Source organism: Gossypium arboreum, chromosome 6 (genome assembly GCF_025698485.1).
Source record: "Gossypium arboreum isolate Shixiya-1 chromosome 6, ASM2569848v2, whole genome shotgun sequence".
Lineage (NCBI taxonomy): Eukaryota > Viridiplantae > Streptophyta > Magnoliopsida > Malvales > Malvaceae > Gossypium > Gossypium arboreum.
In genome coordinates, this window is record NC_069075.1 from 98,151,352 (window position 1) to 98,179,314 (window position 27,963).

The 27,963-nt window shown below is 33.2% G+C and overlaps 1 protein-coding gene across 1 annotated transcript; it reads right to left on the reverse strand.

Annotated features, from left to right (window-relative positions):
- Nucleotides 1-23,519: 23,519 nt before the first annotated feature.
- LOC108484360 (peroxidase A2-like) lies at nt 23,520-25,348 on the reverse strand. The gene is made up of 4 exons (XM_017788119.2): nt 24,977-25,348; nt 24,603-24,794; nt 24,340-24,508; nt 23,520-24,260 (listed from the first exon to the last, which is right to left on the reverse strand). Exons 1-4 carry the CDS (start codon nt 25,202-25,204, stop codon nt 23,812-23,814), a joined length of 1,038 nt encoding a protein of 345 aa, XP_017643608.1. The 5' UTR covers nt 25,205-25,348; the 3' UTR covers nt 23,520-23,811.
- Between the last annotated feature and the right edge of the window lie 2,615 nt (nt 25,349-27,963).

Consider the following 27,963-nt stretch of genomic DNA (forward strand, 5'->3'; position numbering starts at 1 on the left):
TTCGGATAAATTAAAATGACATGGGAACCCATAAACACTAAATGGGAAATAACCTATCATGTATGAAACCAATGATATGAGGTTTCCATACATCTAGTCTAATTAAGATTATTTACAAGTGTATAATTGTGTTTTACTTTGAATTTGGTAACCACTAAGCGCAAGTAGTAGAAAAGGGTGACTAAAGGCTTGGAAAATAGCCTATTAGAGTCCACATGGTTAGACACACGGGCGTGTGTCTAGGCCGTGTGTGACACACAGTTCCCTCCCATGGGCGTGTGCTATGGCCGTATGTCCCCTGCACTTAAAATTTTAGCTCAAAGTTGTACACGAGTAGGCCACACGAGCGTGCACCATGGCCATGTTAAAAGGACAGTGTTGTCCACGGGCAGGCAGCACGAGTGTGCTCCATGGCCTTGTTGATAAGTCAGTGTTGCCCACGGCTGAAGGGCATGGGCGTGCCCCAAGTCACACAGGCGTGTGAGTCCACACGACCCACCTACACTGGCGTGTGACACTTTATGATAAGGAAAAATTTCCTAAGGAGCCCAAGGTTTATCGAACGTACCCGAATTTGTCCCGCATTGCCTCTAGGTATGTTAAAGGCCTCAAATGCTTATATAAGGGACGAGTTGTTTATGGATGAAAAGCTTAAAATTTGAGGAAAACTTGGTGATCCAATTTGGTACGTTTCAAAATGTAAAGTCCTGGTAATGTCTTGAACCCTATCCTGGTGTCGGGAACGGGTGAGGGGTGTTACATTTATTGGTATTAGAGTTACGATTTAGGGTGTGTTTGGCAATGCTTTTGAAAAGTGCTTTTAAAAAGTGCTGTGGAAAATTGCTGTGGAAAAGTGCTTTTGAGAAGTGCTTTTGAAAATTTTAGGTGTTTGGTATTGCTGTTAAAAAGTACTTTTGGGAAATAAAATGTCCATTTTAGACATGATATTATAAAGTAGCAAATATGTATTTAAATAATGTTTAAATTAGTTAATATTATGATATTTTATCAATAATATAAAATAATTTATTATAACTTATTGTTAAAAAATTAATATATAATATTAATTTTAAATATTTCTAAGTAATTAATATTAATTATTTATTAAATTTAATTAGAATATATAAACTATATTAAAATATTAAAATATAATAATTAAATATTTGTAATTAAATATTGATGTAATTGTATTATTTTAAAATTATTTTTTATTTTTAATTAATGTTTTAACACATTTGTATTATTTTATTTTAAAATATACTATGAATATATAATTCATGTTAGATATTAACATAACATAGAAAACATAAACCTAACAAATTAAAATATTACATATATTTGGATTAAAGTCTCAAAAGGGATAATATTTATATACCAAATATAAATACTAAAAATTTTACAATAGCATCAATTTAAAGTGAATTCATTAAACTAGAAGCTATAGCATTTCTTGTTAATTCCATTTCAAAATCACTTGAATTGTTTGATTCACTGTCATCACCATCATCATCGTCGTCGTCATCATCATCACTTTCTCGACCATGCGCATTTTCTGAATGAATAATATTCTTATATGCCCAGTTAATATCTTCGTATTTCATAAAATCTGTATCATTTCGACCGACATGTTTTCGGATAAAATTGTGTATCGTCATTGTAGCAACAACGATCATCGTTTGCTTTTCAAAACTATAACTTGGCATATCCCTTAAAATGGCCCATTTTTTTTTAAAACACCAAAAGTTCGTTCAATCACACTATGTAATGATGAATGTGAATGATTGAATATTTCTTCTTTACCAGATACCGGTCTACCTCTACGAAAGTCAGGTAAATGATATCGTTGACCTCTATATGGTCCAAGATAACCTTTCATTTGAGGATATCCAGAATCAACAAGATAATATTTTCCTACATGTCATAATATAACAAACAATTAATTCAAGAATTTTTTTATAAAAATTATCAATTAAAGAACTTATACTTTATTATTTAAAAAAATCACATATAAATAAAATATCTAACCATTTGGTGGGTGCGGAAATTTGTATTTTGGATCTCGAATTGCATCAAGAAATATTCTAGTGTCATGTGCCGATCCTTCCCATCCAGCCATGACAAAGGTGAAACACATATTAAAATCACATACTGCCATAACATTTTGAGTCGGAATACCTTTTCTTCCAATATAGGGAACTTGTTCATTTGGTGGAAGAATAGCAGCAATAAGAGTACCATCAATTGCACCTATGCAATCCTGAACAAATAATCATATTAGTCTCATTCATATTTTTAGTCGACCAAAAATATTAAAAAAATTAAATTAAATTAAATTTTAACCTTAAAATGCGGCATATATCTAGAATCATTAAGTATTTGTTTGGGTATTGAGCTAAAAAAAGGATCTTCGGGTGCAATTAGATCAGTGGCCATCCTTGAAACTTTCTCAAGCACAATTGCAAAGTGTCGACTTATTGTTGATCCAGACCTTTGAAATCTTTCTCGACATTGGGAAACTTTTGCACCGGTGCCCAAGATGTATAAAAAAATTCCCAACATTTCAGTGGAAGATATGTTTCTTGAAGTTTGCAAGTTGTATCTTGTCTCCAAAACTCTCAACAAACTTGTGAATACCATTTTAGACATCCTAAAATTAATCATACAAAGTGATTCGTGACCGTCAAGGACCTCTCGGATCCATGTCTCACCTGTCTATTTTGAATCCATGCATGGTTGCTTCAATATATACTTCTCGTAATATAATTGTACAAAAGAAGATGCAACAACAAATATTCGGTTAAAACATTCCATGCGTTGTAATATCTCTTTCTTTTCCTTATCATCGTCACTTTCATCACCGTGGTAATTCTCAACTATACTCATCACCTGTGAATAAATTTTATATCCAAAATCATATATTAATAACTATTGATAAAACTAATTTAGTATAAATAAGTAGAACATAAATTCAATATCCCAAAGACCAAACATAAACAACTATTAATAAAAGTATATTACACATAAATAAGTAGAACATAAATTCAATATTCAAAAACCAAACATAAACAACCATTGATAAAACTAGATTACACATAAATAAGTAGAACATAAGTTCAATATCCAAAAACCAAACATAAATAACTATTGATAAAACTAGTTTAGCATTTTTGTTTAGTCAAATAATAGACATCTCCTAACCCTAGAAGATTAGAAAATTTTCAACTATTCTCCATTTCCGTCTTAAGCCACAAAGCTCTAATCTTGGGATTAATTGATAAAAACATAATTCGTTTTTCCTTATTGAGCAATAATCTAAGTGCGAAAAAGTATAGCGGACTAGCTTCTGGAACTTCTTCCGACATGCTGTCAAGCACTTTGACTGCTTCTGGAATACCATATGGATCCATAACAGGAGTCAAACTAGATGTGGCTTGACTCATATTGTCAGCTGCATTGCATAATTTTTCTATTTGACTGGACAATCTTGCAGCCCCTCCAATTTGCTTTGAGGATTTTTTTCTTCCAGTTTTAAATTGTGAACTTGATATCTCAGGGTTTTTTTCTTTTTTGACCATTTCCATCAATTTGAACATCATTTGAAATGTGAACATCATTTGAAATGTGAACATCATTTAAAATGTGAACATCATTTCTCACATTTTCTTCTTCATTCTCTTCAGGTATTTCATTGTTAACATCCTCAAAAAAATCACTACGGAGTGTACCAGAAGAAGGTGCCCATGCTTTATCACCTGTTGCAACTATCCCCATGAACATTTAGTCCAACTTCCCTTCGAATTCAGGATCAATGCCCGATGTTCTAAATTTTTGAGCTTCAGGCACAACCTACATATAAAATGATAGTTTAATAACAGTAATTATCAATAATCTCACAAATAAGATAAAAACAAAAATATTCGGAACTATTAATGTACCTTTAGCCTACTCTCCCACCAATCATCCGGTGCATCAACAGTTCTTTTTATAGGATTCCACCCTAGAACAGTATCTTCGCCTTTAAGTTTCTTCCAAGCTTTCCATTCTTTTTTTAGAGCATCCCACTTATTTTTAAGTTGTTTTTGTGAAAAAACCTTGCCCGCTTCTTTTTCAAAGTTGGTCATTATTTTCAACCATCCATCTTTTGTGAAATGAGTACCAGGCCTATTGCCTTTCAATATCTCTTTAATACAAATATCACAAAATATTTCTGTCAATCTCTTATCCCACATTGCTTTCACTTTTTCACCACTAACTTCAACTTCCGAAGTACTCATCTATTGTGTATACGAACAGATTCGTTTCAACCAGTAAAGCAATTAAGAAAATCAAATGTGACATAAGTATATTTTTCTACATGTGTATCAAAATCAAAGATAATATCTTAAGAAAATTAGCACAGCATAACCAAGCAATATACCAGATCATAAACATCATCTGATCTATAAACTGTTACAGCTAAAAAAATAAACTATAAGATATGTGTATTGAAGGAAGTAAATCTCCAATACTAAACTAAAACAATAGGAGAGCAGGAGAAGTAGAGGCAATTACCTTGTTGATGACCAGGAGAAGCAGAGGCAAAGGAAATTGTTCCTTCTTTAGCTTCCAACACTTAAAAAGAAAAACAAAAAGAAGTAAAGAGAGATAAACAAAAAATAAAATAGAAAATTTATGAAACTATAAATTATGAGTTTCATAAAATAAAAACCCAAATCTGTAGAAATGAAATGGCAAATTACAAGTAATTGGAGTCTCATTTTCTAATAAGAACTACGTAACGCTATTAATATAAAAGGTGCTATATCTATTAAAAGGTGCTGTATCTAAAACATAAATAACATGCAGAATTGGATTTAGGGAATAAGCAGTTTTTTTTAGGACAAAAAACAAGTTGAATTCTGCATTAATTAAACTCTGTATCTTGGGTAAAAGAAAAAAGAGAGATTGGTAAGAAGATTCCAACCTAACATTTCACTGACTCATGTTTCAACAATCACTTTTCTTCTTAAGCACAATAATAAATATATTTTTCTATATTGTTAGCAACATCTTTAATAAAACTTGCCACATCCTTGTTAGCATAAATGAATTTCTGACTAAATTCAATTTGCACTCCTATTTCAACAATAAATTATCCTTTCAACTTAAATAAGATGTCAATATATACACAAAATTAAACGGCTTATTGAATTACAACCACATATTCCTTTAAAATACTCGTGTAAAATGATCGACATAATAGCAAAGATTTTCTAGTCCCTTTAATTGTACTAACAAGTAACTTTGCTGACACCTGCTCATCTAGGAAGCTCCTCTCCATACAGGGGATCTAAGCAAGCTAGTTGGTTCATACAGAATGTTGGAAACCACATCTCAGTTTGTGCAAATTTGCTCTGTATGGCCATTTGAGGAATACAAAGGATAGAATTTTCACCTTTCTTTTTTGCTCTATATTTGTGTTTAATAATAGGAAAGATAAAGATAGGAACTCTTTAGACTTCAAATGATTTAAAAATAATATTCTTGCAGGATATCAAGACTAAACTATGGCCAGCTAATCAAAAATCATGAAATTGCAACACCACTGCTCATTGTCAAACAAACAGATCAAACGTATTTAAATTCCACAATGGTTAAGAATATACCTTTTTCCTCGTGTTCATAAAGTGCAAAAACAAAAAAGAGGCACCTAAATTAATAGTGTACATTAGTTGACTTGTAAAATGAAGTTTTCCTTTGTTATTTTTAGTGCCATCATAACACTTACAAAAGCAATATCTTAGATGCAGAGCACTAAAAATACACATCTAACCATTCCAGAAACCACAGTTCAACATTCAAGAGGTTATATTTGTATGCAGTCTAATCTCATGTCTCATTGTAAACGCTTTTATGGATCATTACTGCTATATGACGGACACTGATAAAAGTTGGTAAGTGATAAGAATTAGCAGTAATACAAAGCAAACAACCTAATGTGAACCATTTACTACCAATTTACTTAGGTTAATTCCATCCTTACTTAGCTTAATCTTACAACATTTACTACCAAATTCAAGGTCTAAGCAGATTTGGTTAAAAGTATTTTATCAATTTTCCTTTTAAGTTACAATTAGCATTGAACCTGACAAGTAACACCTTCCGATTTAGTTAACTCAATACTCCCCTTAAATCCATACAATTAAACCATGATTTCAACCATTAATACGAAGAAATATACACATTAACAATTAAATACGAGGCATAAACTTTATCATATTAAAAATAAATCGAAAGCAAAGCAAAACAAAACTTCACCCACATCATCAATCAACCCTACACTGCACCCTCGTCCTTCCCTTTTCTATTCAAAAAAGTGCCAAGGCAGTGACTTGTCGAGTAGCCAATAATAAAACAGAGCACAACAAAAATAGCCAACATACTAGAGAAGAGTTCCGATTACGGCCCAAGACCATAACAAGGCAAAAGAAACTCGGGCTCTCAAATCGAATGAAAAGGATGAGCTGTTGAGCAAGGGAGCGAAGGCAGAAGAAAGGTTTACAGAGAAGAAATGTGCAGATCCCTTCGAGAAAGAACAAACGGATGGGAAATCCAACAAGTTGGTGAATAATAAAAACAATATCACGCCCAATTTATTAAGGTGCCGAATCAAAAATCACAATCCCAACAACTTAAAAATGATCATACAACTGGGTGTCGCGTGTTAGAAAACAAAAATATGGGTAAATGAAATCACCAGAAATCGTGCCCTCCGGACCCAAAGAAGGCGTAAAATAAAAACAAAAGCATAATGAACAATTAGAAGAAGAAGAGAAGAAAAAAATAAACTCATCGGTGGAGAAGAGAAGAGGAATAAAGAACCAGACCAAAATGGGTAAAAGCAAAAGAGAAAAGCAGAAAGAAATGTGAAAAAATTAGAGTATATTTCATAATTATTTCATAAGATCAAACAATCAGAAAATAAAAACTAAAGCATAATGAAAAATTAGAAAAAGAAGAGAAGAAAAAGATAGAGTACTAGTGGAGAAGAGAAGATACAGAGAACAATTTCAGACAACTACCGTGGAGGAGATCAGGTTAAAAAGGTAAAATATCAACCCAAATGAACTTCAGGCTTGAAAAAGCTAAAATAAATGGCTTTTTAATCTGTAAAAAAGGCCTTAAATTAAGTTTAAAAAGTTGGTAAACTGATGGTTGTTCTTTATTGCTTTTCAGATAAAAGTACTTTTTGGGGAAAAAGCTCATCTCAAACACAATGAAGAACAAGGCCTTAGTCGATTTAAGGACTACCGTAGAGGATGTTAAAGTTTGCTATACATGCCATTATTCAAATGTTAATAGTGTGACGTCTCCTAATTGTTTAAACTGTTTTGAATATATTGAATGTCTTCCAATCAAGCATAAAATGAGTCTGAGGGAGCCGAGAGCCATGCTCCAGCTTCCGTATAGCGAGCTGTATCTGGTAGTAGTAGAAGGCCGATGTCAGAAGGCCGAGAAGAGGCTCGAGCTGCCTTCTTTGATATGATGGATGAATGATTTGGGGATTATCTAAGAAATTGCCTTAATATACCAAGACCTCCCCCGCCCCTTAACCAATCTGATGAGGATGTGCCACGAGGTATGGCACCGGTGAGAATCGGTAAAGCCCCTGTAGAGAAGCTTAGAAAGTATAGGCCTGAGGAATTCAAAGTTAAAGTTGATGATGACGCTAAAAGAGCTGAGTTTTGGCTCGAAAATACTACACGGGTGCTAGATGATTTGTCATGCACACCCGAGGAATGTTTGAAGTGTGATGTGTCTCTTTTGAAGGACACTGCATACAATTGGTGGAAGACTGTATCCTCGGTAGTGTCGAAAGAAAATATTACTTGGTGACTAGTGTGGGGAGATCAAAAGTCTTCCTCCCCGATGGTGACTAGTGTGGGGAATGTAGATGATCAAAAACCAAAGTGTAAGAGCTGTAACAAATTTCAATTCGGAGAGTATCAAATGAAGAGTGACACGTGTTTCAAATGTGGTTCTCAGAGACTGCCCGAAACGAGCCGAAAAAGAAGTGAAAATAGCTTCAAAGTCGAGTGTTCCCATTCTACGAGGTAGACCTCCGAGATACCCTGGGAGTACTAGTGGCAGTCGAGTCGTGACTAAAGACGCTGCAAAATCAGAGGTTGGAGCCCCGAAAAGAACATATGCAATACGTGCTCGAGAGGAAGCCGCTGCTTCTCATGTTATTACGGGTACTTTCTCTCTTTTTAATATAAGTGTTGTTGCTTTAATTGACTTGGGGTCGACGCATTCATATATCTGTATGAGATTGGTGTCTAGTATGAACATACCTGTTGAACATACGGAAGATATTATTAGAGTGTCGAACCCACTAGGCAGATCAGTTCTAGTTGATAAAGTCTGTAAGAATTGTCCTTTGACGATTCAAGGTCGTTGTTTCCCGGATAACCTTATGTTGTTACCATTTGATGAATATGATGTAATACTTGGTATAGATTGGTTAGCCTTTCATGATGTAACAGTGAATTGTGGTAGTAAGTATATTAAGTTAAAATGCCAGAATGGTAAGATTTTACGGGTCAAATCAAGAGAATTGGGTTCGTCGCTGGTTGTAATCACGGCAATGGTTGCCCAGAGATATATGAGGAAATGATATGAAGCCTACCTTGCATTTGTACTGAATACTAAGGAAACAGAGCTAAAAATTGGGTCCGTGCTGGTAGTATGTGAGTACCCAGATGTGTTTTCGGAGAAATTACCCCGATTACCTCCTGAAAGGGAGATAGTGTTTGGTATTGAATTGGTGCCAGGGACGACTCTCATTTCTATTGCCCCGTATAGAATGGCACCTATCGAGTTGAAGGAGTTAAAAGCACAGTTGCAAGAGCTGACGGATAAAGGATTCGCTAGGCCAAGTTTTTCACCTTGAGGTGCCCCCATGTTGTTCGTAAAGAAGAAAGATGGTTCGATGAGGTTATGTATCAATTATCGGCAACTGAACAAGGTGACTATTAAGAATAAGTATCCTTTGCCAAGGATTGATGATTTGTTTGACCAGTTGAGAGGAGCCACCGTATTCTCCAAGATAGACTTGAGGTTTGGTTATTATCAGCTGTGAGTTAAAGACTTGGATGTACCCAAGATTGCTTTCAAAACGAAGTATGACCATTATGAATTTCTTGTCATGCCGTTTGGGCTGACGAATACACTGACTGTGTTTATGGATCTAATGAATAGGATCTTTCGGCCATATTTGGATAAGCTTGTCGTTGTGTTTATTGACGACATTTTGATCTACTCTAAAGATGAGACAGAGCATGCGAAACACTTGAGAATTGAGTTACAGAGCTTGCAAGAAAAGCAACTGTATGCTAAGTTTAGCAAGAGTGAGTTTTAGCTACAGGAAGTTGGATTTTTGGGTCATATAGTTTCGGGTGAAGGCATCCGAGTTGATCCAAGTAAGATTTTTGCAATTGTTGAATAGAAATCGCCTAAGAATGTAACCGAGGTTAGAAGCTTTTTGGGCTTAGCCGGTTACTATTGAAGGTTTGTAAAAGGATTTTCCATGATAGCGACTCCGATGACGAAGCTGCTACAGAAAGACATTAAGTTTGAATGGACAGAGAAGTGTCAGCAAAGTTTTGAGAAGTTAAAGACATTGCTGACCGAAGCTCCTGTTTTAGTGCTACCTAAATCGGAAAAAGAGCTTGTAGTCTACAGTGATGCATCTTTAAATGGATTGGGTTGTGTACTTATGTAAGATGGCAAGGTGATAGCCTATGCTTCACGGTAATTGAAGCCTTACGAAAAGAATTATCCAACCCATGACCTAGATCTTGCCGCTATTATTTTTGCCTTGAAAATTTGGAGGCATTATTTGTATTGCGAGACTTGCCGTATATTTACGGGCCACAAGAGTTTGAAATACTTGATGACTCAGAAAGAATTAAATTTGAGACAACAAAGATGGTTAGAATTAATTAAGGATTATGATCTGATTATCGACTATCACCCGAGAAAGGCAAATGTGGTCGCCGATGCATTGAGTAGAAAATCCATATATGCTTTGAGAGCCATGAATACTTGTTTGACATTGCTTGATGACAATTCAGTTCTGGCCGAGTTGGAGGCTAGGCCAACATTTCTGCAGGAAATTCATGATGTTCAGCTTAATGATGATGACTTGCAAGCAAAAAGAGCTCAATGTGAGCCCGGTGTTGAGTCAAATTTCTGAATTAGTCTTAATGGATGTTTAAAGTTTAGAGATAGGGTTTGTGTACCCAAAGACAATGAACTTATTCAAAAGATTTTGCAAGAAGCACATAACAGTCGTCTGTTTGTTCACCCGGGAAGTACCAAGATGTGCAACGATTTAAAGAAGATGTACTGGTGGAACGGCATGAAAAGAGATGTTTTTGAATTTGTATCGAAATGCTTGGTATGTCAGCAAGTTAAAGCTAAACATCAAGTGCCTTCAGGTTTGTTACAGCCTGTAATGGTCCCCGAATAGAAGTAGGACAAAGTTACCGTGGACTTCGTGACGGGATTACCTTTAACTCCGAAAAAGAAAGATGCCATATGGGTTATAGTGGACAAATTGAAAAAGTCAGCTCGTTTAATCCCTGTAAGGACAAATTATTCTCTTGATAGATTGGCGGATTTGTACATTTCTGAGATAGTAAGATTGCACAAAGTACCACTGTTGATTATTTCAGACAGAGACCTGAGGTTCACTTCGAGATTCTGGAAGAAGTTACAAGAAGCCTTGGGTACAAAGTTGAGCTTTAGTATAGCTTTTCACCCTCAGACCGATGGCCAGTCTGAGCGGATGATTTAGATTCTCGAGGACATGTTGCGTTGTTGCATCTTCGAATTTCAGGGTAGCTGGGAAAAATACCTGCCATTGGTAGAATTTTCCTACAAAAATAGTTTCCAAACAGGTTTGAAGATGGCGCCTTATGAGGCCTTGTATGGAAGGAAGTGCCGAACTCCATTGTACTGGACAGAACTCAAGGAAAATCAAATTCATGGAGTTGATCTGATTAAAGAAACTGAAGAAAAAGTTGAAGTGATACGGGATTTTTTAAAAGCGGCATCAGATAGGAAAAAGTCTTATGCTGATCTGAAAAGAAAAGAAATTGAATTTCAAGTTGGAGATAGAGTATTCTTGAAAGTATCTCCATGGAAAAATTTATTGAGATTTGGTCGGAAAGGTAAACTGAGTCCAGGATTTATCGGACCGTAAGAGATCACCAAAAGAGTTGGACCGTTAGCCTATCGTTTGTCGTTGTCACCCAAACTAGAAAAGATTCATGATGTGTTTCATGTATCCATGTTAAGAAGATACCGATCAGACCCCTCTCATGTAATTTCACCGATTGAGATTGAAATTAGACCGGACATGACTTATGGAGAGGAACAGGTTAAAATATTGGCTCGTGAAGTTAAACAGTTGAGAAATAAAGATGTGGCTCTAGTAAAAGTTTTATGGCATCGACATGGTGTAGAAGAGGCTACATGGGAGCCGGAAGAAACCATGAGAAGTTAATATCCGAATCTGTTTTCTAGTAAGACTTTCGAGGACGAAAATCCCTAAGAGGGGAGAAATGTAATATCATGAAATAGGGTCTAGTCGGAATGGTGGTTTTGGGACCACAAATTCGATATCAAAATATTTACTTTATGATTATTATGAGGCCTAGAATATGAGTATATGCATGTGTTAAAGTTTCATGAAGAAATTCTTTGAGTAAGGTGTTCAATTAGAAATTAGGGACTAAATTGAATAAATTGCAAAACTTGAATTCTAGAAGAAATTTGTATGAAATTGATTTGAGTTATGAATTAGAAGGTCTTAAAGAGCAATTTTCCCAAATTCTAAGTTTTTAGACAAAAAATGGGCTTGCATGGATGGAGTTTTAAGGAAAGGGCTTAAGGGCATTTTTGTCATTTGGTATTTAAATGAAATAAAATGGGAAAAATGAACCAAAATCAGCCCATTCTCTTCCTTGTCCAACCGAAACTTCAAGGGTTTCCATAGCTAGGGTTTTCAAGCTTTCCAAGCTCAATAGTAAGTGCTCCCAAGCCCCGTTTTTCATGCTCTTTGTATTTTTGAAATCCCGGTAGCTTGCTCTCTCCATTTCTACCCATATTTTATGCTAGGAATCATGTTTAAAAATTTACCCATGCATGAGTTGCTTGTATTTTGATGGATTATGGAGGAATATGAAAAGTGAATATGTATTAAACATCTTTTCCTAGTTGATTTTCATAAAAAACCCTTATAGGGACTATTTTGTAAAAGATGTAAATATGTGGTAGAAATGAGAAAATAATGGAAAATGTGGGCTACCATAAGAAGGAAAAGTGTTCGGCTAGGCTTTGGTAAGATAGAAAGTGCATGTGTTTCATTATACGAGCCTAGGGACTAAATCGTAAAAATGTGAAAGGTTAGGGGCAAAACGGTCATTTGGACCGGGGGTAGATATTAAACTTGAAATATATAATGTAGTGTATTAATGAGTTAAATTTTGTTGTTATAGACCCCGAGGAACAAATTCCGGAGGTCGATCGAGGTAAACGCAAGGTAAACACAACTCTGAAAAGAATACCAGGTAAGTTCAGATAACTTAAAGTAAACCCCTAATATGCATATTTGATGGTAACATGCGAAAAATGTCTCGGATGAGGTTGACAAAGGGAATTCGATGGATAAACCCTCATTGATATGTGTAAAGAGATCCTGCATGTGTTGTAGTAAGGATTTAGCCTGGACGGGTAATCCGTTGATCTCAAATATAGAAAGGATCTAACCCGGACGGGTGTTCCTTGAATGATCAAGCCTCCCGAAGAATATGTGTGCATTATGGATTTAGCCCGGATGGGTAATCCGATTAGGGACTGAATTTAACCTGGACTGGCAATTCAGATCCGAACTCAGTAAGGGTGTTTGTCGCAATAAGGGATTTAGCTGGACTGGTAATCCCGACATCACCTTATGAGTTTACGATACGGGGGATTTAGCCTGGACTGGTAATCCCTCCATAAAATGTGAGGTTCGTGGGAGTGCGTATAGGGAATGATCATTCGTATGAATTGACGGTTAATGGGTTTTCCATCAAGATTTCCTAGAAACTCAACGAGATTAACATGAGATGTTTGTGTAAATAAGATGTTAAATGATGAGCTCATCTAGTTAAATTATATGATGGTTAATTATGTTACTAACTTATTGATTGAGTGCATGTAATAGGGAACCATTTAATAATTGTTGGTTTCCTTATCTTTTATGCATGCATGTTAAATACTTGGTAAGTTTACGTTCCTGTTATTCGAGCTTACTAAGCATGTAAATGCTTACCCCTCTCTTTTTCCTTGTCTTATAAGCTCGAGGACTCGAAAGGATTAGAAGACGATTGGAGAGTCAACACACTATCAACTAGACAAGCTTTGGTATAAAGATTTTGTTTGTTTTGTTCAATGGCATGTATAGTATTTTTGAGTATTTTGTTATATGTGTCATTTGATTTTCCACATGAAGGCATGTAAAAATTTGTTTATCTCTTTGTATATGGCCACGAAAATTGGCTTAATAAAAGTAGGCTATGACCTACGAATTTATGCATGGTTTTATTTACAAATGATGGGTCATTACCAATTGGCAATGAGTTACATGAACGAGCTAATTTCGGATGAATTAAAGTGACATGAGAACCCATAAACACTAAATGGGAAATAATCTATCATGTATGAAACCAATGATATGAGGTTTCCAGACATCTAGTTTAATCAAGATTATTTACATGTGTATAATTGTGTTTTACTTTGAATTTGGTAACCACTAAGCGCAAGTAATAGAAAGGGGTGACTAAAGGCTTGGAAAATAGCCTATTAGAGTCCACATGGTTAGACACACAGGCGTGTGTCTAGGCCGTGTGTGACACACAGTTCCCTCCCATGGGCGTGTGCTATGGCCGTGTGTCCCCTGCACTTAAAATTTTAGCTCAAATTTGTACACGAGTAGGCCACACGGGCGTGCACCATGGCCGTGTTAAAAAGGCAGTGTCGTCCACGGACAGGCAGCACGGGTGTGCGCCATGGCTGTGTTGATAAGTCAGTGTTGCCCATGGCTGAAGGGCATGGGCGTGCCCCAAGTCACACGGGCTTGTGAGTCCACATGACCCACCTATACGGGCATGTGACACTTTATGATAAGGAAAAATTTCCTAAGGAGCCCAAGGTTTATCGAACGTACCTGAATTTGTCCCACACTGCCTCTAGGTATGTTATAGGCCTCGAAGGCCTATATAAGGGACGAGTTGTTCATGGATGAAAATCTTAAAATTTGAGGAAAACTTGGTGACCCAATTTGGTACATTTCAAAATGTAAAGTCCTAGTAATGTCTCGAACCCTTTCCCGGTGTCGGGAACGGGTGAGGGGTGTTACAGTTGTACTGTTCTGAGCATGTTTAAGCCATGTATTTCTGCTATCTGTTTATATAAGCATATTAAGCATGTATTATCTGTAATTTTGTATGTATGTTCTGTTGTTGTTACTGTTATTGGGGTGGGATGATTTGTACTGTAGAAAGTGTTCTGAAAGGCAATTTCTGCCTATTATCTGGTAGCATGGCTGCATTATATCTGTTATGTGCTGCACCGGTACAATATGGTGCGTAGGGCTGGGTGCGTGTTTTAAACCTCACATGGTGTGTAGGGATGGTCGGAGATGGAGTGTAGAGGATGGGGGTAGGATTCTGATTTCTGATTCTGATATGCATATCTGTATCAGTATCTATAATGGGCTTAAGCTCGAATCTGTATCTGACCAATTTTGATTCTATGGTTTTTTACATGTTTAATTCTATGGGGTTACACACTGAGTTTACGTAAACTCACTCTTTTCTGTTTATTCTGTATAGGTAATCCATAGAGTGAGGCAGATCGGTGCAGTGGAGGCTTTGACGGTGACCACTCGTCATAGAACTGTTTTATTTTGCTTTATGATTTTATTTATTTAAATTTCGGTAATTGTTTTTGAGAGTTTGTCACTTCTGGGACTCTCTGAACTGTATGGACTTTAACTGTGGTTTTTTTTTTGTTTCTCGTTTTATGCATGCTTAAACAAAATGATTTCTCTTAAAACGACAGTTTACTAAAAAAAGGTTTTCTAAATCACGAACTGTATTGCTTAAACATCACGATTTTTCATAAACTTCCGCACTAAAGGATTTTAAAGCAACTAAATAAATGTTTTGAAACAAGTGAAAGCAAATAAGGGTTTATAAGCTTAAGGTTTTTATCGATTTAGCTTTGTTTTCAAACCATTCCATGTGACATCATCAGATCCAACCATAATGCCTAGGCCGGGTTTGGAGTATTACACCCTTTTTGTGGCTGGGCTCGAGCCTAAAATTTTGCATTGGTTCAACTCAGCCCGACCAATGATTAGGTCTACTCACGGTTATGGAGCATATGAACTTGAGATATTTTCCTTTCTTCCTTATTGTCATTTGATGAAGATGAAAATAACCACTAACATGTTCCATCTTTTATTTTATTTTAGGTTGTAATCTGTAAAGGTATTTGTACTCTTTTAAAATTTAAAATTTAAAATTTAGTATCTATACTTTAATTTGGAAACATTGAGTCCCTGTACTTTTTAAAAAAAAAAAAAAACTTAGTCCATTTTTCTAGTTTTCTCATTAAAATTAGTGATGTCGAAGATAAAATAACTTTTTTAGCCCTCAATATTGATAATTTATTGTCAATTTGGTCCTTACCTTTTACAAGTACAAAATTTTTTAAAAAAATTATTAAAAAAACTCTTGAAATTTCAAATAATAAAAGTGATTTTTAAAATATAAAATTTTTTATGTTGTTTACACAAGACCAAATCGACCAATCGAACTGGGAATCGGTTGGGGTATTAATTCGTCGAGAGGTAAAAAACTGATTGACCCATGAACTGGCACAAACTAGTTGGACAAACTAGAAAATTAGTTGAACCGATTTTGAATTGGTCTGGCCAATTGATCCTTAAACCAACCGGTCCAATCGAGTCAAAACAAATAAATTATTAAAAATAAAATTATTATAAGAATCGGTTCAACTGATTTTTTAGTCCGATTAAACCAATCCAAATTGGTTTGCAAGGCAACCAGTTTTTTACCTCTCACTAGACTAATACCCCAACTGGTTCTTTATTCAATCGTTTCAATTCAGTTTAGACAACATTGAATTTTGGAATTTCTTTTATATTTTTTAAAAATATTTTTATTTTTATTTTTGAATTTTAAAGATTTTTTAAAATATTTTTATATGTTTTAAAATTATATTCCTTTTAAATTTTTGTGTTTTTTGTTTAAAATAAGAAAAATAATTTAAATTTTTTAAAAATTTACATACTTTTAAAGGGTATGGACTAAATTGACAAAAAAAATACTGTAAACGTTGAGGGATAAAAAAGTTTAAAAATTTTAAAAACTGGTAGACTTGTGAACTAGTACGAATTGGTTGAACCAGACAAAAAAATCAATTGAACTTGCAATTGAATTGATTTTTATAAATTTTTTATTCTTTTAATAATTTATTTGCTTTGAACCAAATGGACCAGTCGTTTTGGGAACAAATTGGTCAAACCAATTCGAAATTGGTTCAATCGATTTTTTAGCTTGATTCAACTAGTTTGTATCGGTTCACAAGTCATCTGAATTTTTACCTCTCACTGGATCGATCTGACTAGCGATATGGTTCGATTTAGATAACACTTTATTTTGAAATTTTTATTTATATTTTATTTATATTTTAATTTTAAAGAGTTTTATTTTTTCATATCTTTATTTTTAAAAATTATAATTTTTATTTTTTAAAATAATATTTTTAATTTTATTTTTATTAAAATATTTAAAATATTAATTTTTAATTTTTAATTACTTTTGAAGGTTAATGATCGAATTGACAAATAAATGTAAATGTTGAGTGCTAGAAAAGTTATTTTATCTTCGACATTGTTAACTTTAACGACAAAATTAAGCGGAGGGACCAAGATTTTTAAATAAAAAAAAGTATAAAGACCTAATGTTTCAATTAAAATATTTGGACTAAATTTTAAATTTCAAAAGAGTACGGAGAACTTTAATGTATTTAAACTTTTATTTTATTATTATTGTTGTTAAGCTTAATTAAACTTAATCAATGGCTATCATTTAATTAGAAAATGCTTAGTAGATTTTAATGGTAAGGATCAACTCTCTACACTATCTTAATCTTAATGATAGTTTAATTGCTCGCAAATCTTTGGTGTAATAACACACTAAGAACTTGCTTAATCTCCCATCTAGTTTCTTAAATTTTAGTTACCTTGGAATTTAGTCCTTATGCATTAATTACTAAATTATTTAACTAGTTACTAAATAATTCTATTATATAGTTCTCTATTCATCACGGAAATTTTTCAATTAAAATTTTCAAACTAGCTCAATTTAAGAAATTTAGCCTCAAAACCAAATTCACTGGCACTAACCGAGTCATTACCCGAAAAATATTTGTAGTTTTTATTAGCGCTTGTGGTTACATAGTCAAATTTTTTTTTTACATGCACTTGCCTAGCCAACGGTCAAAGAACTACGGTAAAGTCAATATCATTGTTTTTACTTTTACCGGTGCTTATAAATGTTGGTAAAATGAATTATTTTGTAGCGAGTAAACTTAAATTTATTTGAAAATTGATTTTAAAGAAACATACTTTCGAAGGACCACTGCATTATTGGATCTCAATATCCTAGTGGAAGATGGTAATAAACCCATTAAAGAGAAAAAGAAAAGCAAATAAATATAAACTGATCCATGGATTTTCAATTTAGAAAAGCAAATAAAGAATTTAGGAGAAATGTTTTATTAAAAAAAAATAGATGTTGGGGTTTGAATCGGAAAGTTTTAGGACGAGGAATATCGATTTGTATGGTGGAAGTGGTGGTACTAGCTTATCAACCATAGTGGATGAGAGGATGAATATATATGGCTTACAAGGGTGTGTATAGCTTTAGCGTAGGGGTTAGTGTTTAACTGAATCGAGTGAAAATTTTTTGATTTAATTAAGTTGAGAGTTCTATTTTATTATCTTAATTCAGATTTGAAAAATTTTCAAATTAAGTAGAGTGAAATGAAATCTGAGTCGAGTTGAATCGGGTGAAATTCTTTGAGTTAAATTAAAAAATTAAACATGTCAAATTAAAATCTTATTACAGTATAATTAATTCCATGTTAGAGCACATAAATTTAAAATCATATATATTTAAAATTTTAAAAAAATACTTTAATATGATAAACTTGAATAATTAATTAACTTTATATATATATATATTTAGAATTTTTTTGAAATATTTATAAATATTTTAAAATTTAAAATTATTTTGTAATTTTTGTTAAGTGAGAGATTAACTTGTTTATTTTCAAACTTGACAATGACCAAAAAGGTATTTATATAAATCTGCTATTCGAATTGTGAAATTTAACTCAATTCGAACTTGAAACTTAAATTACTTATTCGAATTGACTCAAATAACTAAAATAATTTAATTTAATTACCTCAAAATTTAATTTTTATTTTATTTTTTTTAAATTAAATCAAATTTTACTCAACCATCAAAGAATTAAAAATTGGAGAGTGGGAGAAGGGGGAAGTGGTCTTGCGGTAGAAATTACAAATGATAGGTTAGTTGTGCAATACAGTATAAACTAAAAATGAATTTTCTGAGATATGTGCAGTTTTGGCCCTTCAAAAACACTTACGTGTTTAATTTAATCTCTATAATTTATTGAATTCAATCCTAGATTCAGCCACAATTTTAGTTTTATTTTATTATTAAATACTAATTTAAAATACTTGATAATATACCTTCGAAGTTAAATAAATGATTGGTTGGGTTATCATTGGTTCTAGATTTTTCTTATTTATATTTGTCGTTTCTGTTGGCCTTTCTTATTCCTATTGTTGAAGAGTTTTCAAAGGGCAAGTAAAATAAAATGAGGAAGGGTGGACAACGGGGGATTGGGTTTGATAATTTTATTGAGAATGAAAAAAAAATGAAGAAAGAAAGTGAAAGTAAAAAAAGAAAAAGAAAAAGTATTTAATAAGATATTATAAAACTTTTATTGAAAATGTAAACTTGATCCAACTTAATTATATAAAAATATTAATTTTTTAAAAAAATTATTAAAATAGATATTTTTCTAAAAATTACGAGATTAGGTTAAAATAACAAAAACTCCTCTAGCTGAAAGTGTTTTCAAATGATTTGCCGAAAAACGCTTCCAGCTAGAAATGTTTTCAGCGTATTTGTAGAAAAATGCTTCAACTGGAAGCAATTTTGCCACATAAGCCGAAAATGCTTCCAGCATTTTCCCCTTAATAGCTCTCCCCCCCCAAACTAACGATCATTTTTTTCTATATAACCTCCCCTCATTTCTTTTTTTTCGATTCAATCTCAGTTCTCTCACACATTCTTAAATTTCTCTCAATTCCCTCTTAATTTCTCACTCAAATTTTATTTCTCTTTCAAGTCTCTCTTTTTTTTATTAAAATTGTCTTAAGATTTTCGTAAATTATTTTTTCTATTACACTTTATTTTGTGTTTTCTGAAATTAACAATGCCAAAGTCTCTAATCCGTTTGGATGACAAGCATATTTCTGTCAATCAATTGCAAATAGAAGAATTTTTTTATTTAATGTAATTTAATTTAAATATTTTCTTGTTATATTGGAATTTAATATTTTGTATGTTTTTTTTTTATATATAGGCAGAAGATCGAATTTTGGAGATGTATATTCGTAATCTACCCACTCCTCTATCACCCTTAATTGAACTCTACTTGAGAGATACCGAATTTTTGCACGTGACCTTTGTGGGTCGGGGGTAGAGGTGAGTGTTCGATCGAATCAAATCGAATCGAATGAAAAAATTTCGAATTAATCGAGTTGACGAATCATATTTTATCATCCTAATTTGATTTGAAATTTTCTCGAATCGAGTCGAGTGAGATGGAATTCGAATCAAATTGAACCGAATATATTTGTTCGAGTTAAATTTTAAAAAATAATTTTGGGTTCTTGTAATCTCTGTCACCCACCGTAATAAAATTTGTCCACCATAATCAATTTTTTTATTAACTTTCATCACCTCATAATTTATTTATTAATCTTTTATATACGAGTTAGCTTCTTCACTTGCTTAGTTGTTTCAATTATTTGCAGATTCTTGTCACTCTATATTTTGGAATTAAAAATATATTAATTGTAGAAAAGTGATTTTTAATAAAAGTTATTTTAAGGATAAAATGTGAAATTGATACCAATATAAAATTTTAACAAAAATACTTTATGGTATCATTAATAATTCAATTTTAATATAAATATTCAATATCGAGTAAACAATTCAATAATATAAATAATATAAAATGTGAAATTTAATTTAATAACATAAATAGTAGATATAAATAAAATTATTAATATTTATGTTTAGGGATTTTTGGATAATTTTAATTTTTATTTGAGAGTAAAGGGTGAGAAGTAAATGTTTTGGGGGAAAATAAAAAATTTTGGGAAGTAAAAGTTTGAGGGAAAGTAAATAGGGGGGAGTAAAATTTTGAAGGGAAAATATTAAAAAAATTTTGGAGGGAAAATAAAAAGTTTTAAAGATTTTTGGAAGTAAAATTTTGAGGAAAAGTAGACGGGAGAGTAAAAGTCTGGAGGGAAAGTGGGAAGGAGTAAAAGTTTTGAGGGAAAAGTAAAAAGATTTGGGAGTTTGGGGTAAAAATGTAAAATATTATAGTTTAATATCCGAATTATTCGAATTATTGGAGTTATTCGAATTCGAAAACTCAACTCGATTTGAACTCGAAATTCGAAAAAAAATTCGAGTTGACTCAAATAACTCGATTAACTCGAATAACTCGATTAGTTTAACTTGAAATTTGAAATTTTTTTCGATTTTTTCGAGTCGATTCGAGTTTTGCTCACCCCTAGTCGGGGGTGTAAATTGGGGCCCCACACTTGTAAGCAGAAAGGTGGAGACCCGAGAAGCACACATTCCATCATCCAAGCGGTGAGTGTATTATCACTTTGGAGGACGTGAAGTTACAGCTCAAGTTACCGATGGATGGGCCGGTAGTGATTGGGTCAGTTCACGCAGCAAATTGGAGAGGCGTATGCGAGCAACTTTTGGGGAAGATTTCGGAAACAGTTTATGGAGCTCGGATAGATATGAATTTGTTAAGAAAAAATTTGGTGGGCTCGATGAGGATTCAGTTGAAGTCCAAAGAGAACAACACATTCGGGTGTACATCCTTATGATTATCAGGGTTTCTTAATACCCTATAAGTCACGAAATGTTTTCCATATAATGTGGCTTTTAAAACTCGTTGACTTTAGAGAAGCAGGTGAACTCAGTTGGGGGTCAGCCGTGTTGGTGATATTGTAGCAGGAGATGTGTCGGGCGACGGAACCACAAAAAATCAAAATCAATGGTTGCATGCTACTACTACAATCATGGGTACAGTGCCGACTGTCATTTTTACGCCCTCGAGCGGACTACTTTTATACATTCTCTCTCGCAACAAGGTAAAATTTATTAGATAGTATAATTACCATAATATTACCATAATAAAATTATTTAAATTTTAAAACAAAACCACTAACTGAGTGTCGTGTAGGGGTCCAATATTCTGTGTTACCACCAAACTCCGACTGTTTGGTGTTCTGCCTACCGCGGTTGAAATCTAGGGCCAAAACAAATGAGTTTCTTCCCATTGATATATTTTAGGATATCATAATGATAACTTTCTAACAAAGCAGTTAACCCACTGCACAACTGTGTTGTTGGACTCTTAGCTTGTTATTCCATTCTGACCTTTCGTATTAGAACATATGTTGACCTCTAAGGGCCTTCATCTGTCCTTGCAAACTCCGTATATAACTTGAGAAATGGTGATCCTATGCGTCTGCACCATCACCTCCAACCCTCTTTCACCTCTGATATCGGAAGCGTCATAATTGACGGGGTCGACCAAAGCACAAAATCAATATTTAAGTGACGATACTCTCATCTAGTTGGATTTGACAATTTTTCGCCTAATTCTTCCACACAATTCTGGCAATTGTATGTTTGGGTTAAAAGTCAACCACGTTGTGTTCTCTAATAAAAAAAAGACCCCGGTCTCGGTTTCACGCACTTCACCATCGTAATAAACAATAACGTTAATTTGTCTACTCATTTTCAACGAAATAACCTATTCCACATGTTCGAAAGAAAAACATTATGTAGAAAAATAGTGTTGTAATTAAATATGAACAACAAAAATCGATCCTTACTTTATACAAATTGCGTGGTAACTCCAAATTATGCCTTATGTGTGAACTTCTCTTCTTCTGATCTTCTTACAATTTTCTTTGCTCATAAATGTCTTATGCCACTCAATGATGAAATAGATTGCTTTTATAGACCTGGGGTGAGTGGCAATTGATTCAAAAAAATTTCCTAGGCTAGTGGGGAGTTGAAATTACTAGAGAGAAAACGCTTATCGTAGGATGCATTTTTAGTGCACTATCAGAAAAAGGCACTGAAAGCTCGTCTAGCTAACTCCAGGCTTCTTTCCACTCACCCATCAGATATCCCGAGATTCCGGGGATATATTTTCGGAACCTATCTCAATGTTTGAAAATAATGCATTGGAAAAAATAATGCATTGAACATATCTGAATGTTCGAAAATAATGCATTGTAAATAATGATCAAAATTTAGTTGCATTCGAAAAAATTCAAAAAAAAGAAGAAGCTAAGATTTAATCAAACCGAGTAGTTTGAGTTTCGATTATGAATCGAATTGAATTTTGCAATTCGAATATACGATTGGTGTAAATATGATGCTTCTAAATATGAAATTAAGTAGTTGTTAACTTTACATCTCAACAAATTATAAAAATATATATAACTTAAAAAACATATAAAAAAAATCCTACAAAACTCTAAACCCTAAAATTCACAAAATTCTAACCATATTTAAAAAAAAAACAAAACCTAATCCTAAAAAAAAGGAAGATAAGGAAAATGCTTCTTTTTCGTTATTTTGGCCTAGTCTTGTAATTTTTTTTTAAAAAATAGTCTAATCTGGTAATTTTGTTAAAAAATGGGCATTTGTCCAGCCATGAGAATTGTTTTGATATTTTCTTGATATTTTTGCAAAATGTCTCTTAACTTTTGTCAGTTTTCTAATTTAACCCTAATTTGTTTTAGATTGTAAAACCATATGGGAGTTTGGGAGTTTAATTACACGTTAATTGGAGTTGTGTGAGAACAAATTTAGAATCTCTTGTCTATACTTTGTTCATTTAAATTTTTTAAAAAAATCCAGATATCTTAATTTGATTGTCAAATATAACTATATCTAATAGATGGGTAAAGCGGAAGTTGTATCAACTGATTCATAAACATTTTGTGAGGTTGATGACATCTCTGGAACTTTAGAAGTAAACTCCGATATCATTTTATTGGAAAGGAAGAGGCAGAATCAATTTTAAAAGATGAGTTTCCTTGAACTCTTTTGTATCTGTAATTTTTCCGACAATTACTTTCACCAAGTACAGAGGGAATATATAGGCACACTAGTTGACTATTTAGCGAATCGTAGTTAACACACTACACATTGACTAAAATATTATACGACTTTTAGATAGACATTGAACTGAAATATCTAGAAACCCGACGAGCATGAATCTGGAACAATTCAACTTACAGTCTCCAACAGACACACCTTAGCTAGAGCTCCATTTGTTTGAACTTGTATAATCCATATTAACCCTTCTACAACTCAATCTAATCTCTCCTTCCGTACCTGTTACTGGACTGATATTTCCCATTTTTAGCATGGAAACCACAAAGCTTTCAAAGAAAGCAATTTGATTGCTGCTGAACCTCTCCACAATTTCAATGGTATCAGCTCCACTAGTAGAAAACAGCTCTTGATCACTTTGGAGCAGTCCTTCTTGAGCTTGAAGGTTAGTGTAGTAGTTACTGTCGAATGTATTAGGTGTTGTAGGATCTAAATTCACCAAAACACTACCATTTCCGCCTTCAGGGCATACTTTGCGTAGCGTCTCTAAGTATGTTGTGTTCAATGTCGGGTCTGCTTTTCCGGTACCATTGAAATTATATAATCGTTCAATGAGAATTGTACATTGAGCCCGTCCAAATGTGTGAGCACCTGAAAATATTTTTGCGTAAAATCCCTATTACATGTCATACATATATCTTTTAACCATCAAATCCATTGTAAGACCTACCTGAAAGTGCAACCAGATCGGTACTGGTATTGAGCCCCACGGCTGCAAACTTGGACTTGAGAACATTAAGAGTGTCAAAGGGAGCTGGAATAGCTAAATTGGCCAGTGTTCGATTTGCTGCTGTGCTATCCCTTCTTCCCAATAGAACTAGCCATGAAGGACCTCCCGCCTGAAGTGATATAGTTCAATATGGAAGATAATTTTATGGTACTCTACCTATCTATGGTAAAAACAAGAGAAGTTTGAAGGAATTGGCTAAGTACCAGATTGACAGCCTCTTGAGCTGCAATAGCTAGAATATCAGCACAGGAAACGATGCCTGGACACTCAAATTCTAGTGCGATCTTCATGGCATCGACAACCTCAAATCCTCTTGCTGAGTTATTATTCGGCGCAGCTTCTTTCTCGCTTTCTATGGTAGCGCTGTTGTCCAATAAAATCGATGCATCACAGCCCTGCAAAAGAATTTGTTTCAGTCCTTTTATTCAGAAAAGAAACAAATTGAAAGTAGATATGATGTTCACAACATTTACCATCTATAAAGCTATAACTAGGCTACATACGTGAAATGGCTGAAAAGGTAAACGGAAGGAAGAGAAAGAGATTTGGTAAGGAAAACAAACGTTTTGGTTATTACATTAACAAAGCAGTCATGGAAGTGAAGCCTAAGAAGGCTGGCACCAATCCTAGGATCAGAGAGCAAAGCTTGTTCGATGATTCCTCGAATGATGCTAAATACCGCGGGGCATGTTTCATCATAAAATGACGGACTTAATGTGGTGGCTGGAAAGGATCCTGGAGGGAGCAAAAGGGCGAAGAAAAGGGTTGCTATTATACATCGGAGAGAAGGCATTTCCTCGGTCATTTCCCCTCTAGGCCGCTAAATATTTGATTACGGCGGCCTGCTATTTGAGACTATTTAAAGGGCCAAATTAAGTTCCATATATACCTGATTCATGCAGCAGGAGAAAATTAATTTCAAATGGTAAACTATATACAATGAGATATTCAATTATTAGCATATTTCTGTTTGGATCACTAAATAATAAATTTTCAATTTCATCATTTAAATGTGCTTTTATTTAATTGGTATAATTTTATTCACTTAAACCCTTAATTTTAATTAAATTATACTACGTGTAGAAATATTATTTTTCCACCATATTTTAGTATTTGAGTTAGCAATAAATTAATTTTAATAGGTAATTTTAGCCACTCACATGACTTATTTTTAAAAGAGAATGAAATTTTTGCTTATTTTGAAGAGATTTTTTTACAACATTTTTTCTTATCTTTGTAATTTCAAGTTTAAATTTATACTAAGTATTTTTATTTTATGTCTAACTATCAGAATGCATCTGTATTAAATAAAAGTTTGTCATGTCATGTTTGTCATGTCATGTTGCTATTTGATTCTCTACATAAGCATAAAATATTAAAACATATAAAAACTAAAGTCCGTTGAAAAAATAAATTAATAGAAAATTAATATTTTCAATGATTTAATTTTTTTACACATGTTTAATAATCCAAAATAAAAAAGTCCAATAAAATCCTTCTACAAACTTATCAATTAATGAAAATATTTTAATTAATTCTATTTTAATTAATTTTTATTTTAATATTATATTATCATATAAAATTTTACATTTAAAAATATAATTTGTGGTTAGAATAAGGTAAAATATTAGAAAATTAAAATAAAATATAAAATATATTTTTTATAAATGATTTAATTATATTCCATAATTAATTTTAAGTAATATACCAAACAAATTTTATAACTTAAATTTTCAACACATATTTTTCTCAATTTATCACACAACAATATAACTCCTAATTCAATTAAAATTATAAAATTCATAGATTATGAGTTTATTTGATTATAAAATAAGTACGATGATTTGCTTAAACACTGTGTGGTAGTTTGATAGCTTGAAAACCTTCAACATAATTCGTCTCCGATTCCATCATTTCTAAATAACTAATCTTTCTTCACATTTCTTTTTCTCTTATCTCAACGTCTTTGTTTCTATTCAAGTTCATCTAGACCCATAATTTTGAACAATAGATCCATCTTTGTTGTCTCTAGCTTTCAAGTTCAGCCAGACCTATGGCTAGCTTTACAGTCGAGATTTCAGATTTCTCTTTATTTTCATGGTTTGATTTGCAAAACCCTATAAGAATTAGCCATAATGGCTTAAAGGCTTTCCAAAAGAGTCCAATTACTTTGAAAGACGGTAATATCTGGTTTTTGGTAATTTAGCTCGTCGGTGGGAATATTGCTGTCCTTATCTTATAAGGAAAGTTATGCTCAGATAGAAAATGGGCTCCATGGTTCTAAGAATGTAAAAGTTTTCCTTCTTCGTTTCAAACATCTTAGCTTTTCAGCAATGGTGACAATCAGGTAAAAGGCTAATCCTCACAGAATCCAAAAACGATGTTAATCATTTCTTAGATATTGCCTAGTTAATTTGATGATTTGAGTTACACGTTACTTACTATATACGGTAATGTTATTCTTTTCCGTCATTTTTAGTTTTTGGTTTTACTATCAACTTTTGACTTTTGAAAACATATATTCACCAAATATTTAAATTGTGATTCTGAAAGTATTTTTAAGTGCGGAACAGTACAGATGCTGTTTTCTTTTTTATTTGCTCCAAAATGGTAGTTTATTAATATGTAAATTTTTAGAATCAAAAGGAAAAAAAAAAGCATAAAAGCTCCATTTTATAGCAAAAAAAAAAAATCATCCATAAAAAAATGTTATCTAAGTCGTACTGAAAGTCAATCATACCAAGAAAAACACATAACTTGAACCTATCACTCTGAAAGAAACGCCCCCCAAAAACATTTCTCGAGCACAAGTCTTATCATTACCTTCCTTGCTTGTAACTTTTTTTTTTTAATTTTATCATTTTCATTGTATATATAAAACTTTTGGTTACCTAACAGTTGGAGACCATAGTGACATAATACATTTTAGATGACATGAGGTATTATCCAACATATCACACAACATTCCTCGTGTGCTATTACAATTTCGAAACTAAATGATGATAAATTATAATTTTGATAATTTTACTTTTTGAGAAGTTTTATTTAAGTTATTAAACTTTTAAAATTCATTTTTTACTCACCAAATTTTATGTTCACAAACTCGGAAAAAGTTAGGTTAAAAAGATAAAGGAAAGAAGCCAGCCTTAGGACCTGAAATCCCTTACATAGGTAATAAAGAGGCAAAGGTCCAACAATTGGAGTCACTTTACAAGCCGATAATAGGGGCATGACGCCTGAAGCCGATAATAGGGGCATGACGCCTGAAGCCAAAGGTGCCTTAAATTCCCTTATAGAAGCAAGCACCATTACTATTTTTATTTATCCATAAGTCACCAAATCACTGGGTTTCTAAGATAAGTCTCTTTATCTATGTGTCTGTGAAAATTTTCGTCAGCTTCGTCACCTAGATGACTTGACGGGGCACAATAACCTCGTACATTTTCTCTCAAGTCGCTTCAAGAGGAGCTTGAGGAGTTTAAGCAATCCAAGAGATCTATAAGTCACATGCTAGCCTTAGATAAATACCTTAAGCCCCAAGGCTCCTTGTCGTGTATTCTTGAA

Excerpts from the sequence above, each read along its gene's own strand:
- LOC108484360 (XM_017788119.2), bottom strand. The coding sequence starts at position 25,204 with ATGACCGAGGAAATGCCTTCTCTCCGATGTATAATAGCAACCCTTTTC. Across the intron at positions 24,795-24,976 it reads TCCATGACTGCTTTGTTAAT|GGCTGTGATGCATCGATTTT; the intron begins GTAATAACCAAA and ends ATTCTTTTGCAG. Across the intron at positions 24,509-24,602 it reads CTCAAGAGGCTGTCAATCTG|GCGGGAGGTCCTTCATGGCT; the intron begins GTACTTAGCCAA and ends ATATCACTTCAG.